Source organism: Camelus dromedarius, chromosome 3 (assembly GCF_036321535.1).
Source record: "Camelus dromedarius isolate mCamDro1 chromosome 3, mCamDro1.pat, whole genome shotgun sequence".
Taxonomy (NCBI): Eukaryota; Metazoa; Chordata; class Mammalia; order Artiodactyla; family Camelidae; genus Camelus; species Camelus dromedarius.
Genome location: NC_087438.1, coordinates 79,605,301 through 79,621,953, shown reverse-complemented (window position 1 = coordinate 79,621,953; position 16,653 = coordinate 79,605,301). Strand labels below are relative to the sequence as shown.

The 16,653-nt window shown below is 36.7% G+C and overlaps 1 protein-coding gene across 2 annotated transcripts in view; it reads right to left on the bottom strand.

The window, feature by feature from the left end:
• Positions 1 to 16,648, bottom strand: part of AP3S1 (adaptor related protein complex 3 subunit sigma 1) — a 56,309-nt gene extending 39,661 nt beyond the window's left edge. Inside the window, exon 1 of one of the 2 annotated variants that reach the window (XM_031448852.2) lies at positions 16,420 to 16,648. In XM_031448852.2, coding sequence (XP_031304712.1) covers positions 16,420 to 16,488 — 69 coding nt within the window. In that variant the 5' untranslated portion in view covers positions 16,489 to 16,648. The remainder of the gene's footprint in view (positions 1 to 16,419) is intronic. The other variant, XM_031448854.2, reaches the window with a different exon arrangement.
• Positions 16,649 to 16,653: the final 5 nt, after the last annotated feature.

Genomic DNA, 16,653 nt, shown 5'->3' with positions numbered 1-16,653 from the left:
CAGTTGATAGCAGGGTAGAAAAGCAAGTACCAGAATGATATGTAATCATCTCACTTCTGGGCATATACATGGAGGGAACTCTAATTCAAAAAGATACATGCACCCCAACACTCACAGCAGCACTATTTACAATAGCCAAGACACGAAAACAACCTAAATATCCAATGACAGATGACTGGATAAAGAAACTGTGAGATATACACAATGGAATACTACTCAGCCATAAGAAATAAAATAATGGCATTTGCAGCAACATGGATGGACTTGGAGATTGTCATTCTAAGTGAAATATGTCAGAAAGAGAAAGAAAAATACCATATGATATCACTTATATGTGGAATCTTAAAAAAAAACACAAATGAACTCATTCACAAATCAGAAAGACTTACAGACAACAGAAAACAAATTTGTGGTTACTGGGGGAAAGGGAATGGGAAGGGATAAACTGGGAGTTCATGATTTGCAGATACTAACTACTATATATAAAACAGATAAACAATAAGTTTATAGCATATAGCACAGTCAACTATATTCAATACCTTGTAGTAACCTATAATGAAAAATGATATGAAAAGGAATGTAGGTATGTATATATATGACTGAAACACTATGCTGTACACCAGAAATTGACACATTGTAAATTGACTATACTTCAATAGAGAAAAAAAAAGAATATGTAATCATTCCATTAGTATAAAATGCAAAACTAAATATTACATAATGATAGATATACAGGTGATAAAAATAAAACCATAAAAAATGATGGAAACAACAAATTTCAAAGGATTAGTTTCTAAGAAACAAAACTGTCATTCACAGATGAAAAATTTTCCACAGAAAAATCTAACATAATTTGCACAAGTGTTATAATTATTAGAAGATTTAAATAAGAACACAAAGGCATTATACAAAATTCTATTCCAATTCTAAGCTTCTGCAAGTATGAGCTGTAAAATGCAATTTTAAAAAGATACATCAAAAACCATGCAGTGCCCAGGAATAAATTAAACAAACAAAAAAAAGCAAGAGAAAATATAAAACTTTATTGAAAAAATTAAGAAGACGTAGGTAAATAGAAAAATGTACAGTGTTTACAGACTGAATCATTCAATATTTTAAAGATGTTCAATCTCCCCAGAATGCTCCAAAGACTCAAGGTAATGCTAATCAAAATCCCAATGGGGTACAAGGGGAAAAACTTGAAAACCTGATTGCAACTCCAAAACTTAAATATTGCATCAGAGAACTAGAATAAGAAGACGCTATCAAGTAGAAAATAAGAGCATCTGCTGACCAGATAAGAATTATTACAAAGCCATGATAATTAAGATAACATATTGGTGCAGAAATAGGGAAACTGACTGATGGAACCAGAAACACTCATACATAGTAAGTACAGTAATTTAATTTAAAACAGAATATTTATTGCAGATTAGCAAGGATGGAAAAGCATTTACATAAATGGTGCCAGGATAAAAATTTTTGGTTCTCTTCTAATACAGTGAACTTCTAGCTCTCACATTATTCTCAAAAATCAATCCCAGTTTGATTAAAAATGAATATTAATGGTGAAGTTACAAAAATTTAAAAATATAATACAGGTGAATATCCTTCTGACATTATAATATTGACTTTTAAACAAGACATAAAATAAGGGTAACCATAAGAAAAAGGTTGGCAAATTTGATCACTTTAAGAGTAAGCACTTCTAATGCTCATATGATACCAGAAAAATTAAGAGAGCTACAAACATGAAGAATATATCTGCAATACATAAAAACTGACAAAAGGATCATATCCAGTGTACATAAAGAACACTTACATGCCAGTAAGGAAAAGATACACATCCCAATAGAAAATGCCTTGGCAAAATAGAAGATCTGAAATACATCAAACTAAAAAGTGTCTGTATAGCAAAGAAAACCATCAATAAAATAAACAGGCAACCTACTGAATGGAAAAAAAAATCTGCAAATTGTATATCTAATAAGGGATGTTAATATCCAAAATAAAGAACTCAGACAACTCAATAGCAAAAAAACTCTCCAACAACCCAACTAAAAAATGGGCAAAAGATCTAACACACAAGGCCAAAAGGTACACAAAGAGTTGCTCAACATCACTAATCAACAAGGAAATGCAAATTAAAACAACAATGAAATATCACTCCACACCTGTTAAAATGGCTATTATCAAAAATGCTGACAATAACTAGCATTGGTGAGGAGGTGGTCAAAAGGGAACACTTGTGCACTGTTGGTGGAAATGTAAATTGGTGCAACAGCTATGAAAACCAGTATAGAGATTCCTCAGAAAAATAAAAATAGAACTATCACATGACCCAGCAGTTCCACTGTAAGGTTTTTATCTGAAAAAAAAAAAAAAATGAAAACACTAATTTGAAAAGACATAAGTACTCCCATGTTCATTAGGGCATTATTTACAATAGCCAATACATGGAAGTAACCTAAATGTACCTCAGTGGATGAGTGGATAAGGAAAATAAAGTGAGGTATATATAAAGGCATATCCTGGAGATATTAGAGGTTCAGCTCCAGATCACAATAAAGAAAATATTCTCACAATAAAGAAAATATCATAATAAAGGGAATCATGTGCATGTTTGGTTTTCCAGTGCATATGTAAGTTATGTTTACACTGTACTGTAGTCTACTAAGTGTGCAACAGTATTTGGTCTTAAAAATGTACATACCTTAATAAAAAATACTTTATTGCTAAAACATGCTCACCATCATCTAAGCTTTTAGCGAGTCATAATCTTTTTTGCTGTTGTTCAATGTTGATGGCTACTAACTGATCAGGGCCGTGGCTGCTGACGATTGAGGTGGCTGTGGCAATTTCTTAGACTAAGACAACAATGAAGTTTGCCATATCGTTGGACTCTTCCCTTCAAAAGCGATTTCTCTGTGGCATGCAATGCTGTCTGACAGCATTTTACCCACAACTGGAGCATTTTATCCAAAACTGGAGTCAATCCTCTCAAATTCTGCTTTTATCAACTAAGTTTGTGTACTATTTTAAATCCTTTGTTGTCATAACAGCAATCTTCACGGCATCTTTCACCAGGAGTAGATTCTAGCTCAAGAAACCACTTCTTTGTTCATCTTTAAGAAGCAACTTCTCATCTGTTGAAGTTTTATCATGAGATTGCAGCAATTCAGTCACATATTCAAGCTCCACTTCTAATTCTAGATCTCCTGGCTACTGTTAGGTGCCAAGAGGCCAACAATTTAGCCTATTTCAGCTTTCAACATGCTTTCCTTACTAAGCTCAATCATTTTGAGCTTTTGATTTAAAGTGAGAGATATGCAACTCTTCCCTTCACTTGTACAACTTAGAGGCCACTGCAGGGTTATTAACTGGTCAAATTTCAATACTGTTGTGTCTCAGGGAACAGAGAGGCCTGAGGAGCAGGACAGAGATAGGGGATTGGCTGGTCAGTGGAGCAATCAGAACACACACAACATTTGGTTTGCTGTCTTACGTGGGTATGGTTCGTGGCACTCCAGAACAATTACAACAGTAACATCAATGAACACTATCACAGATGACCATAACAAATAAAATAACAATAAAACACTTTGCAATATCGTGAGAATTACCAAAATGTGATAGAGAAGCACAAGTGAACAAATGCTATGGGGAAAAAAGCGGCACTGACAGACGCTCCCTCGAGGCAGGGTTGCCACAAACGTTCAATTTGTAAAAAATGCAGTATCTTTAAAGTACAATAAAGCAAAGTACAATAAAACGAGGTATGCCTGTAAATTTGCATTGTTTTAAGTCACTGAGTTTGTGGTTATTTGTCAGGGCAGTTATAAGTATGAATACCAAGTCATACTGAAAACAGAGGAATTAAGAAAATGTGAACAAGCCGATGTAGAAATCTCCAGTCCTTTTTTTCAATGAGTCCCCAGAATTCCTACAGCCAGGTCTTCTTCACCCTCTAGGCTGGAGCCTGGAACAAACTTCTCCTGGAATTCTACCTAGATCTAAAGGTAATGACATTGGAGGTTCCTACTATGGCAGAAACTGTTATTCGTTCATTAAAACCGACTACCCCAGCACACAATTCAACAATATTTTCCATCTTTCCTTGAATTTAGGGGGAGCCATAAAACTCAGCTCTGGCCAATGTAACATGGTGGGCAGTTGCAGTGGTATACCCGAGCTGGCACAACTTGTGCGTATGTCTTCCCAACTCTGCATTCAGTGACATCATGTTGGTAGCCTGAAACTAGTCATAACAGGAATACTTACATCATGTAGCAAGAGCTACAGATTAGAGCTCCTTCCCCCCGGTGAGCCAGTTATTAAAAATATACCGTCCAAGCTTCACTCATAAAACTTCCTGCACAATCTTCCATGTTAATTAGTTGCAGAAATTCCTTTGATCCCATCTCAAGAATGACAAAAAATTCCTACACAGAAGGTTCCAGTTGATCAGGAACACCAAGACTAGACTTGATGTGAGTAATAAATAAACTTTTATTGTGTCAAGGTACTAATACTGGGGGACTGTGTTACAATAGCAATTCTTACACTAAACTGCCTAGCCTGATAGTCTCAAATAAAGCTTACAAAGACAATCTCTACTCATGGATTCAGAGCTTCCAATTAACTTTTAGTGTCCTACTTTTATATAGAACTCAACCAAAGATTAGTGGATGTCTGAAGACAGCTCTAACATAAAAACTAAGGACAAAAATGGGGAAAAGAAACTTAGAGGAAACAAACCAAGTAGGTAGAAGAAAAAGTTTAAGTATTTATCATTAATATCAGAGAGGTTAAAAAAAAAGATAATGCAACTATGAAACAAGAACAGCATATAAAAAAATAACACTCAGAAATTTTTTAAAATGAGCTTATGTAAATTAAAAATAAAGGAGAAATCTTAAGATTCAGGGGAAAGACTGGAAAATAAAGTTGAGAAAATCATTCAAAAAATAGACCTAAAGGGCAAAAAGATAGAAAATAGAAGAGAAAGGATAAAAAAGTAGAACAATCCAGATGCTGAATAAAAGGAGATTCAAAAAGAAAAAACTGAGAAAGTTTTTCAAGGAGAGAGGACAAGAATTTCAAGAATTAAAGGGATCATCAAGTATCCAGCGCAACTAATGTAAAGGGTCTGTGAAACTTCAGAAGCTGCAGACAAACAAAAGTCTACATACTTTCTGGACAATAAAAACGGATCATACACAGAGAATAAGTAATCAGAATTGCTTCAGGCTTTTTGATAACAATACTGGAAACTAAAAGGTAATAAATCAATGCCATCAAAATTCTGAGGAAAAGTTATTTCCAACCTTAGAATTCTACAGGCAGTCAAGGTGAAGTTCTAAGACTCTTTTCAGAGACACAAGGTCTGAAAAAATCTACCTCGCATGTCTTTTCTCAAGAAGTTATGGAGAATATGCTCCACCGTGGTAAGGTAACAAACCAAGAAATCAAAGTGGATCCAAAATTGGAGGAACAAGCAAAAGGAATACATAAGATAACAAAGATCCTAGTATGACTGCCATAAAACAGGTCCAGATTGGCCCTAGTCAAAGGATTATAGGAGGGATTTCTTCAAGAACATGAAATTGAGAGATGTACATGACTGAGACAATTGGCAAAGATATGAATTAGTGATAAGCAAATAGAAAACCAGACCAAAGGAAAAGGTGATTGTATCTCCGAGGAAAATGCAATGTCAGGAAGGGAAAAACTAAGCACAGTTTACAACGTGGTTTGGCTGAGGACAGCGTTTACACAGGAAATTAATGTAAAAACCAAATACTGATCTAACCAAAATTATAAAGTAACTATGAGAAGACTGGAAGGACACAGATGTTGGGCGAGGGGGGTAGAAAAAGAGCTAAATAATATTTTTCAATAGCAGAAGTCAACAGATCATGCCTACAAGTGAAAAATCAGGCAGCAAAGCAAGCATGTTATTTAGAGACATGTACATAGACACTGAGTAATCAGCTAAAAGTACTTACTGGAAAGAGGGAAATGACAGCATGGTATTTTTCAAAATAAACTTTATAGAACTATTATATTATTTAACCTATGTTTACATATAATTTGGATAAGCAAACTAAAATAAAGAAGGCAGGGAGGAGAATATAGAATCTACAACCAGATTACATGGATTTATTCCTGAATATGGTCTTTATTAACTGTGTGACTTTGAGCAAGTCACTTAACTTCTCTGTGCCTGAGTTTTTCTTGTTTCTAACAAGAAAAAATAGCAGTACTACTTCATAGAGTCATTGTGAGGATTAAATTAATGTACATAAAGCTCTTAAAAATAATAGCTAGCCCATAATAAGCATGGATTAACATTGATTTATTTTAAAATATCTATCTCTGGGCCTTGTCATCATCTGTTAAATAAGTTCGAAAATACTAACGATAGTATAAAGGTCCTACAGGAGTTTTCTCTTAAGGAAAGTTATCTTCTTGCATTATATTATTGTTTATAAACAAATAGCAAGTTAAATATGCTAAACCTTAATTATGTTTCACTATTTTAACAGTGAAAAGGATTTCTCATATGAACATCAAGATTACCACTTGGAATCGTCTTTCTTAAAATGCTAAGCAATACTCGACTAAGAAAATCAATACTGGAAAGAATGTCTTGAAATTTTAATAAAACAACCAAAGTCTAAGTTAAGATTAAACAAATTAGGTCTCTGCTGACATAAAACAATTTCCCTTTCTTTAAAAATCAATTTAATTTAATAGCTTTCATAAAGCCTGGAGCTTGCTTCAGGCTGATCAGATTTCTCGCTTTAGGTTCATAGCAGAAGTCAAAAGAGGTTCATTTCAGTTGGTCATCACAACTCCCAGATTACATCAGTCTAAAGACAACTAGAGTTACATAAAGGCAACAACTTTAATTATTTTAAATATTTTTAATGCATTAACAAAAATTAAAGTTTTAAAATTCAGCATCCCACTGATAAAACTTTATCTTTTCCTATGTTCCTTTCTTGATCCTATGTATAGATCATCAAAGACAACTCTAAACCCCAAACTTCCCTTTAATCAAAGAGTCAATAGTTCATTTCCCTCATCCCTCCCTCCCACACATACTCAAAGAACGTTCTTCTTAAAATGCATTCAATCATTCTACTGAAAATTAGAATATCGAGGATTAACAAGATGAAAGAGTAACAGGTTTTTTTGCCAAAGAGCTTAAAACAAGAAATAAAATGAATATAACTACTTAACATTTTAATTTAGTGTTCTGTATCTTGCCTTTTTTATATTTCAAAAAAGAAACAGGTGTCTTTTTAAAAAGAAGACAACCCCTGATATAAGAACAGAACAAATAACATAAGAAGTCAAGGGGAACACATGATTTTCAGCAGCAAGATTATCACCTTCAAAGAAAAGAGAAAGATATCTAGGAAAGGCTTTAAAGAATAGGTATAATTCAGAACTGCAGAAAAGAGGAAATGTTAAGTTGCATGATATTGGAGGTAGAAGGAAAAGTTTGGGCCAAAGCACGGAATCAAGAAAGCAAAGAACATATATGAGGAATAATAATTAGTTCATTTTTCGTAACAATGCAAAAGGAAGAGAAGACTTGTCTTCTTCCTAAACGGAAGAGAAGTTTGAAGACTAAGCCTCAGAGTACTCCAACATTTAGGAATCACAAAAAAGAGAAGGCATCAGCAAAGAAAATTCAGTCAGCATATTTTTTTACCAGACTGCTCCCAAGGAGGAAGTCTGGCTGGAGACTTGGCATATGTGAGAAGGCTTCACTTTAGCCCAAGTGTATAAAGAACAAGCAGTCAAGATGAGTCTATCCTTAAATCCCAAAAAACAAGGAGGGAAGAGGGCACCTGCAACAGAAATTAACACTTGCCCAGATACTTCATTAAATTTCTTTAGAGAAGAACTCTCTGGTATTTTCCGTCACAATGCATAAAAATGCATTAAACCTGCTTAAGCACAAGAAGGATAGCACTCAGTAAAAGAAAGCTATTATTATGACTCTAAAACTAACATCTACTATACTAAGATGTTTCCCACTTTCAGTGGCAAAAACTCTATTACTTACTGTAAATAACAAATAGCTGAGAAGGTGATAGACTGGGTTTGAAATATTTAATGAGAGAGCCTGAACCACGGTGGAAGCTGAAAGGTCTAAGAACTCAAAAACAAGGAAAATTGGGGAGAAAAGTTGGATGGAGTAAGGTACCTAGACAGTTCAATGAGAAAAGAATAGTCTTTTCCACAAATGTTGTTGGGAAAACTGGATAGCCACATGCAAAAAAAGTAACATTTGATCCTTACCACACACCATATATAAAACTAACTCAAAATGGATAATAAACCTAAGTGTAAGAAAACTACAAAACTCTTAAAGGAAATATAGGTGCTAATCTGTATGACCTTGGATTGGACAAAGCTTTCTTAGATACAGCATCAAAAACACAAGCAAAGAAAAAAAAAAACAGATAAATTGGACAACATCAAAATTAAAAATCTTTGTGCTGCAAATGGTATCAGCAGGGAAGTGAAAACAACCAGAATTGGAAAAAATATTTATAAATCATACATCTGATAAGGGGCTTTTATCCAGAGTATACAAAGGATTCTTACAAACTTAATAATAAAAAGACATATAACCTAACTTAAAAATGGGCAAAGAATTTGAATAGACTTTTCTCCAAAGATATGTAAATAGCCAATCAGCACATGAAAAGATGCTCAAAGTCACTGTCATTAGGAAAATGTAAATCAAAATCACAATGAGATACCATTTGACATCCACCAGGATGGCTAGAATCAAAAAATAATAATAAAATAATGAGTTAATGAGGAATTAATTAACCTTCACACATTGCTGACAGAAATGTAAAATGGAACAGACAATCTGGAAAACAGTCTGGCAGCTCTTTCAACAATTAATAAACATAGTTACCATATGACCTAGCAATTCTACTCCTAGATATATACCCAAGAGATATGAAAACATACGTCCACACAAAAATTTGTATGTAAATGTTCACAGCAGCATTACTCACAGAAGCCAAACAGTAGAAGTAATCCGAACATACATCAACTGATTAAGGGATAAACAAATGTGGTATATCTATACAATGGAATATTATTTGATCATAAAAAGGAATGCAAGGAATGGTATCAAATGCATCAAAGGACACTATCCTTTGAAAAAGGATACCATTCCTTGGGTGAAAAAGCAACCCATAGTTTGGGAGAAAATATATATACCTGGGAAGGGACTGATATTCAGAAAACGGTAACTCTTACAATTCAAAAAAAAAAAAAAAAGCTAGGTTATGAAATGGGCAAAAGACTTAAACAGATATTTACCTGAAGTAGATATACAAATGATCAGTAAGCACATGAAAAGATGCTCAACATCACTAATTAGTCAGGAAATGTATTCAACCTTGAAAAGGAAGGAAATTTTGACATGCTACAGCATGGGTAAACCTTTGAAGGTTTTATGCTAAGTGAAATAAGCCAGTCATAAGAGGACAAACATAGCATGATCTCTCTTTCACAAGATTCCTAGAGTAGTCAAATTCATAGAGACATAAAGTAGAATGATGGCTGCCAGTGGTTGGGAGAAGGGGAGAATGGAGAATCAGCATTTACCAGTGTATAAAGTTTCATTTGGGGAAGATAAAAAATTATTAAAATGGATGGTAGCAAAGGTTATACATCACTGCAAATTTACTTAATGCCACAGAACTATATACTTAAACTGGTAAATTTAATGTTACATATGTTTTACCCCCATCAAATTATTTTATAACAATCCCACTAAGATATATCAATGACAGGAAATGGCAGAATTATACGTGGGGTGGGGCAAACCGGCAATCTTCCCCCACTTAATTAGACAGCGCACAGTAATCAAAACAATTCAATGGATCTGACACACTGATAAAGACCCCTTTTCTCCTGGGTAACAAAGAGAACAATGACTGACAGCTAGTGATTCTAGAATTACAAGGCTTCAAACAAGACAGAAAAGATGTAAATGCTTCTCCACACAATAAAACAGGTGGTCTAGCGGGATTCACATAAACTTTGCTCATCTATAATTAAGGCTGTGAGATGTCTGAGAAAAATAAATGCTTTTCTTCCTGTGTTGTATCACTTCACAGGTTACTTAGGAAATGGAACCAGCTTGATCACTGGTCTCATTTGTATAGAGGCTGCACAGAATTGGAGCACTCACTTTTACCATCATTCACTGGGTTAGCTCTCCTACCTCTCCACACCAGGTAGAGAAGAAAATAACTGAACAACGGACAGCATCACTGCCTCTACTGCAGAGGCCAGAGGCATTGTTCAACTGTGCAAACTACAGAAGGATTCAAGGAGAAATACCATTTCTTGTGGAAAGCACATTAGGGATTATGTCATTGGATTGAAAGATCTGAAGAGACTGTATGATCTGGGATACAGGCGTGATCTGTCCCTGTCTTTCTCTCTGACTTCATCTCTTGCCCTCTTACCTGTGATCACTCAGCTTGCCTTCTTGCTATTCCTCAACACAAATTTTGGTCCCATTTGAGGGATCCTGTAACTCCTGTAACTCTTTCTCCCTGAAACATTCTTTCCTCAGCTGTTCTCAAACACTCCCTCACCTCACTCAGTTCTCTTCGCAAATGTCAGGTCTTTAAAGACGCTTTCCTTGATGACCTTTAATATAGCCTCTCCCCCCACCCCATTCTTTATACTCTTACACCATTTCATTTTTCTTTACAGACTAATCACAGTTTTACATAATTTGTTTATTGTCTATTTCCTATCACTAGAATGTAAACTCACAGGGGAGGAAGGACATCTGTCTTACTCATTACAGTATCACCAGTGCTGAGAAAGGGGCATACAAACAACAAATAAATATCTTTTGAGGGAATATGGGCAGGAAAAGAGAGAAAGGAGAGTTTAATGGTCCAAAAGGCCACTCCTACCCTCAAAGAGCAAAGTCTAAGCATGCCTCTCCTTGGAGTCTTAAGAACTTGACACCTGGTAGCTAGAATGTTGACCTTTAACTCCTCCTACACTGCAATACTCTTCTGAATGTGAGAGGTTTACACAGCAAGAGGCTGGAAGGGGACTGGCTCCTCTAGGAGATCTGTAACTCAGAATCACCTTGGCATAGCAGCAGCAGTGAAGAAATCCACAACCCAAAAAGTACAAAGACAATTCCGAGTGCTAAATAATGAATTCTTTGACTTTATAATAAAAATCAGCAATGATTTCCCTTCGTGATCACAAAAGGGAAGGGCCCTGATACACTCAAGTTACTTATATAAGTTCAGTTTTGGGGGAAGACACACAGAGAAAAAATATATGCCAATTATTAAGGTGCAGTTAACATACATTATCGTATTTTTAAACATTTAACAAAATAACAGCCAGATATTAACGTATTTGATTATCTTAAAGCCACAAACGTTCGATAAATTCACCAACAGGTTCAACGCACTCTTTGTGATATTATGTCTAAAAGGTATATATACTCTTCATCAGAGTATTCTGAAAGAAAAAAAAAATATAGAGGAAATATACTAAATATTAATAGTTATCTGTGGATGGTGAGATCAAGGATGGCCTTATTGATCTTAATACTTAAATATTTCCCATGTAATCACAATAAAGAAACACATTTAAAAATGAAAACAATAAATAATTTAACAATCACCTTTACTAAAGAAACAATACAGCTACCCTGTACAACACTTTACTGCTTTGAAAGGCAGAAGAATGACCTAAAACATTGCCCTATTTATAACTTTTCCCCAAAATACTTTATTTCTACTTTATTCAATTTTCAACAGGTTTATTAATCTTAATTTTTTAAAAGCAAGTCTTCAAGCATACTACATACAAAAATTATGATCATATTAGGGTTTGAACTTTTCAATGATCCTTTGATATAAAGGATATCCTGAACTAAGATCTTTTGTGGCACATGGTCAGAACCACATATTATCAAGAACCATTCCTGATACTAACAACCTTAGAAGCAATCTAAAATTATAGAGAAGTAAAAATATTTATTCAAAAGAAAATAACATGGGCTAATAAAGAGGGAATAGCGGACACCTGTTTGCCTAAACACTCCTCTTTTCCACCTTTCCAAGAGAATATCGATTTTCTTCACGTTTCCACCCTCATTCTCAGCTCCAAGGGTGGATCCTGATTAGCACAAGCTGTCACTGGTCTTGGATAGAATTAACTAGACTGAAGGGAAAGATATAGTCCAGGACTGCAGGAACAGACTACTTTCACTTGTGGATTTTACTGATCACCACTGATTTCAAGGAGAAAATCAGCTTTTGGATGTCAACTTTGTGAAGAGCAAAGCAGAGAAAGAGAAAGAAATTGGATCTATGATGAAGATATTGATTTGCTGAATCAAATAATTTTGGAATCTCCTAGTCTGCACCTCCTAACATGTATGCTAACAAAGCTCTTCTTAAGCAAATTGGAGTCAGGTTACATAAGACCCAATTTACAAAGGCAAAAGCATCCTAACTCATATGGAAGGAAAACAATTCATTTGGAATCATCTTCTTAACAAAACAGCTCAAACACTATGCGCTAATATGTGTTAACACCTTAATACTTAGAACTGATGACAACTACATCTTGATCATAAAAATAAGTTTATCCCATATGCCACACTGTCTTAATAGTTGCTAAAAAAAGACATCAGTAAACATAAATGCATCTCAAGGATTTTTTTAAAAGAAACAGTTATTCCTACTTGTCCTTTATATTTTTTATGTAAACAAATTCAAATAAAAGGAAAGAACAATCTGAGCTTTCTGTTTAGGGCTTGTATTTGGATGACAAACAACTTAATCAGATACAGTTTATAAAAATATTGAGGCAACTCATGTACAAAACAGTTTGAAAACGTTTCTGTTTGTACTTTGTGTGTGCACACTTAATACATAAACAATTTTTATATCTGTAGATACAACTAAGACAATGCATATGAAAGAAAAATATTTTTACTTTATTAAAGTGATTCACCAATGGATATTCCACGGTACATTAATTACCCTCAAAGGGTTTTTTTCTTTTTTGACTGCTAAGTAAAAATATATCTTGTTTATGAAATATATACCTCATTAGTCATTCATAGTAATATATACATTTCTCCAGGAAAATATTAAAAGACTAAAGTTTATTGTTGCCACATCGCTGTGGCTAAACATCAATTAAAGAAATAAACCAAGAAAAACATTTGAACTTCTGTAGTCACAGCAAAAGGATACAGAAGGCAAAATAAAGTGGATGCATCTGGAGTACCCCAGTCACACCTCTAGATATCCCTTAACAAATTAAACTCAAAACTGTCACTATTATTGGATATATACTTCTTAAAGACTTCTTTCAACTTAAAACAGAAACAGTGGTAGTAACAGCTATTCCCCTATTACTTCTGTCCTAAAGGCATGGATTCTTAAAACCTCTAGTTAATAAAGGACTAAATTTCAAGACTTAGAAGGAAACTTAGGAAGGCATGTCTAATGCGAACTCCATCTCAAGCTAGGAGACTCTAATGAATGAATTTAGCAAAGATTTATGGAGTTCTCTATATTCAAGGCTCAATGTTGATTGCTGGGGGTAACACAAATATATCTAAAATTTGATACCTTCTTTTGAAGAATCTATAGGATGCCCCAAGGAATTATGGGCTATGAAACAGAATACTGTACCATAATAATGCTAAAAACAAAATCCTAAGAACCAAGAGGAGTTTTTAGGCAAGATAAAAGGCTTCAGAGAATGCTCAAGTGATGTCTGAGTTAAGCCTAGAATCTGGACATTTGGCAATGGAAGGGAAGGACATTCCCGGCAATGAGATAAGAATAAACTCTGATGGCCTATACATACAGACCTCATTTCCAACTACCCTTTCCTTACAGCGTCTGCTCTGGCCATGCCAGTCTTCTTGGTGTTCTTCCAATAGGGCAGGTTCTTCAAACAGGCATTCTCTCCTCAGGGCCTTTGCATCTGCTGCTCGCTGGGCCTGGAATGATCTTCCCCCCAGTTATCTACAAGGATGGCTTTCTCACTTCCTTCAAGCCTTTGCTCAAATGTCACCTTCTCAGTGAAAATGTACCTGACCATACTATTTTAAACTGTCACCGTTGTCCTCCCTATCACTCTTCCCTGCTTTATTTTTCCCACAGCACTTACTACTATCTGGCATGGTATACATTCTGCTTATTAGCTCTGTCTATCCCCCTGCTGAAAGAGCAGAAGTCATCTGTTCCTTCATCTCCAAATTGTTAAACACTGCACATGGTAGGCATGAAATCAGTATTTGTCAACAAAATGACTGATGGAATAAAGGAATGAAAAAGATTTCTGCCCTCAAACAGATTATGATCTATCAGAGGAAGCAAATATATAAATAAATTATCTTAAATTATTCCTGAATGACAAAAATAAACACACAGCTGGCAAAACTCAATTTATAAAAGACTAGTAATGCAGAAACAGTTCCTGGCATCCCCACTTCCACATGTTCAGTGACCACTAGATTCTTCTTTTTATTACACCTCTCTCTGCCCCTGTGACACTGTCATTTAGCAGTAGCCAAAAATGACACCAGAGGTGCCACTGCTGCAAGAACTGTCTCCTCCCACATTCACCTTCACTGCTGCCTACTCAGTAAAGGTAAAAGATATTTCTGCTCCCATTGTTGGACAAGAAAAAGATGTATTTCTGGATTTCCAAATTCAATACATCTTTCTGTACGTGATTAAATTCTGCCCTACAGGAGTGGTTAACACTGACATTATGGATTAGCCATGAAACCTACTATTTTGAATACTGCTTAATTATTTAGTGTAGATATGGAAAAACATATTTTAAAGTTCTGTTTCACAACTGGAACATATCATTTTCACATTGCAAATGGATGGCACAGGCAAAATGGCAAAGAGAAAGATTCCTTCAGTAAAGGTTAGTACTATATTTTAGCCAAATGATTAACAATGCAAAGTTAAGGGCATTTTTTTTACTCAGAAGGATCAAGAAGGATTTTATCCTGGATTAAAGAATAGTGTAGAATTCTTAGAGTATTAGGATTTAAATTATACTATACTCAAACTAGGCAAGAGTAGTAGAAAATATTCTTTATTGCCAGCAAAAGCAAAACTACTTAAGGAAATGAGGAATGAACTTAAGATTTCTCACTTCAGCTAACACCCACAGACTGCATTATCGTTTTAGGTAAAGTGACATTTTCACATTTAATTTCTAATGGCAGGAATTATTTCCATCTGCGATTTAGCTGCATAGAAGTGGTAGCCTTGGCACAATTTCAATATTTAATTGAAAGTTCATTTTTGGCTCTAAGCAAAATGCCTCAATACTACACAACAGTTGTACCTCTACATTAATCCTATCACTGAGAGCCTAATTTTGTGTTTTACCTAGTGGAGAATTTCGCCCTCTGATAGGCACAACTGCCTATTACCTTCCCGCAATCGTTGACAAATTACTTATCTTTACTACGTTAAAGCCTCCTGCACTTTTTCAACAGTATTAACACGTCTAAAAGAGCTTTACAAATATTACTCTTCTTCATAAGGAGAAAAACCACAAATTGGGGCAAATTCCCTTACGCAGAAAAATGCCAACTTTCAGGTACAGAATCACAATTCTAATCGGTCAACTACAAATGTTGCCATTTATTGCAGGAGTAAATAAATTGCAGCACTGGGGGAAAGCCACATAAAAAACGTTGGGTCCTCAATCATCTTTTTCTTTAATAAGGAGACACCGGAAAGTCACCATGGGCAGTCGATCACGTCTGGCAACCTACAGGAGAGACCGTACTGAGCGTGCAGTCCTCCCAACGCAGGAAGCCCAAGTTACTGCGCGAGGACAGGATTACGGCGGAAAACAGCAGCCCATCTGTCCACGGGAGGAGAGAAAGAAGTCCACCAGGAAAGGCTGGGAGTCGGGGAGGTGGGGCTGCGAAACCAACAGGCTCCGCGCTGCCTCCCTCGGCGTCTAACAGGAGCCGCGGGCAGCAGGAAGGCGAGGGCGCCGGGTGGGCTCGTGGGCGCAGGTGGGCTGCGGCTGCCCGACCGGCTTCGGCCCGGCACCGCGAAGTCTCCAGGGCCTCGCCCGCGCAGCCGGGAAACAACCCAGCCCACAGACGGGCGAAGGAGCCGCCCGGGGAGAGCCACGTCGGAGGATGGGAGTGCCGCGGGAGGTGGGCACCGCACTCACACCCAGCCAGAGGCTGACAGCCCGGAGCGCGAGGCGGCCGGGGCGCGAGAAGGGCCGCGGCGCGCCTGAGGGGGTCGCCCTGAGGGCGCCGCCGGCCGCCGACTCCCCCCTCACCCGGATCGGCGGCGGCGGGGTACTCACGTAGGGCTGGTAGAACTTGGAGAGCCGCGGTTTCCCGTGGTTGTTAAAGATGAGGATCGCCTTGATCATGGCTGAGCCGGGCCGACCGGGTGGGAGCTGGGGGCCAGGGCGGGGGCGGGCGCGCGAGCCTCGCCTCAGGATCTCGCCGGCGATCCTCCCCCACCCGCCCCCTCCTGCACACGCGCGCGCGCGCGCCCCTGTGCTGCGGGGCGGGGCGGGGGTGGGGCGGGGCCT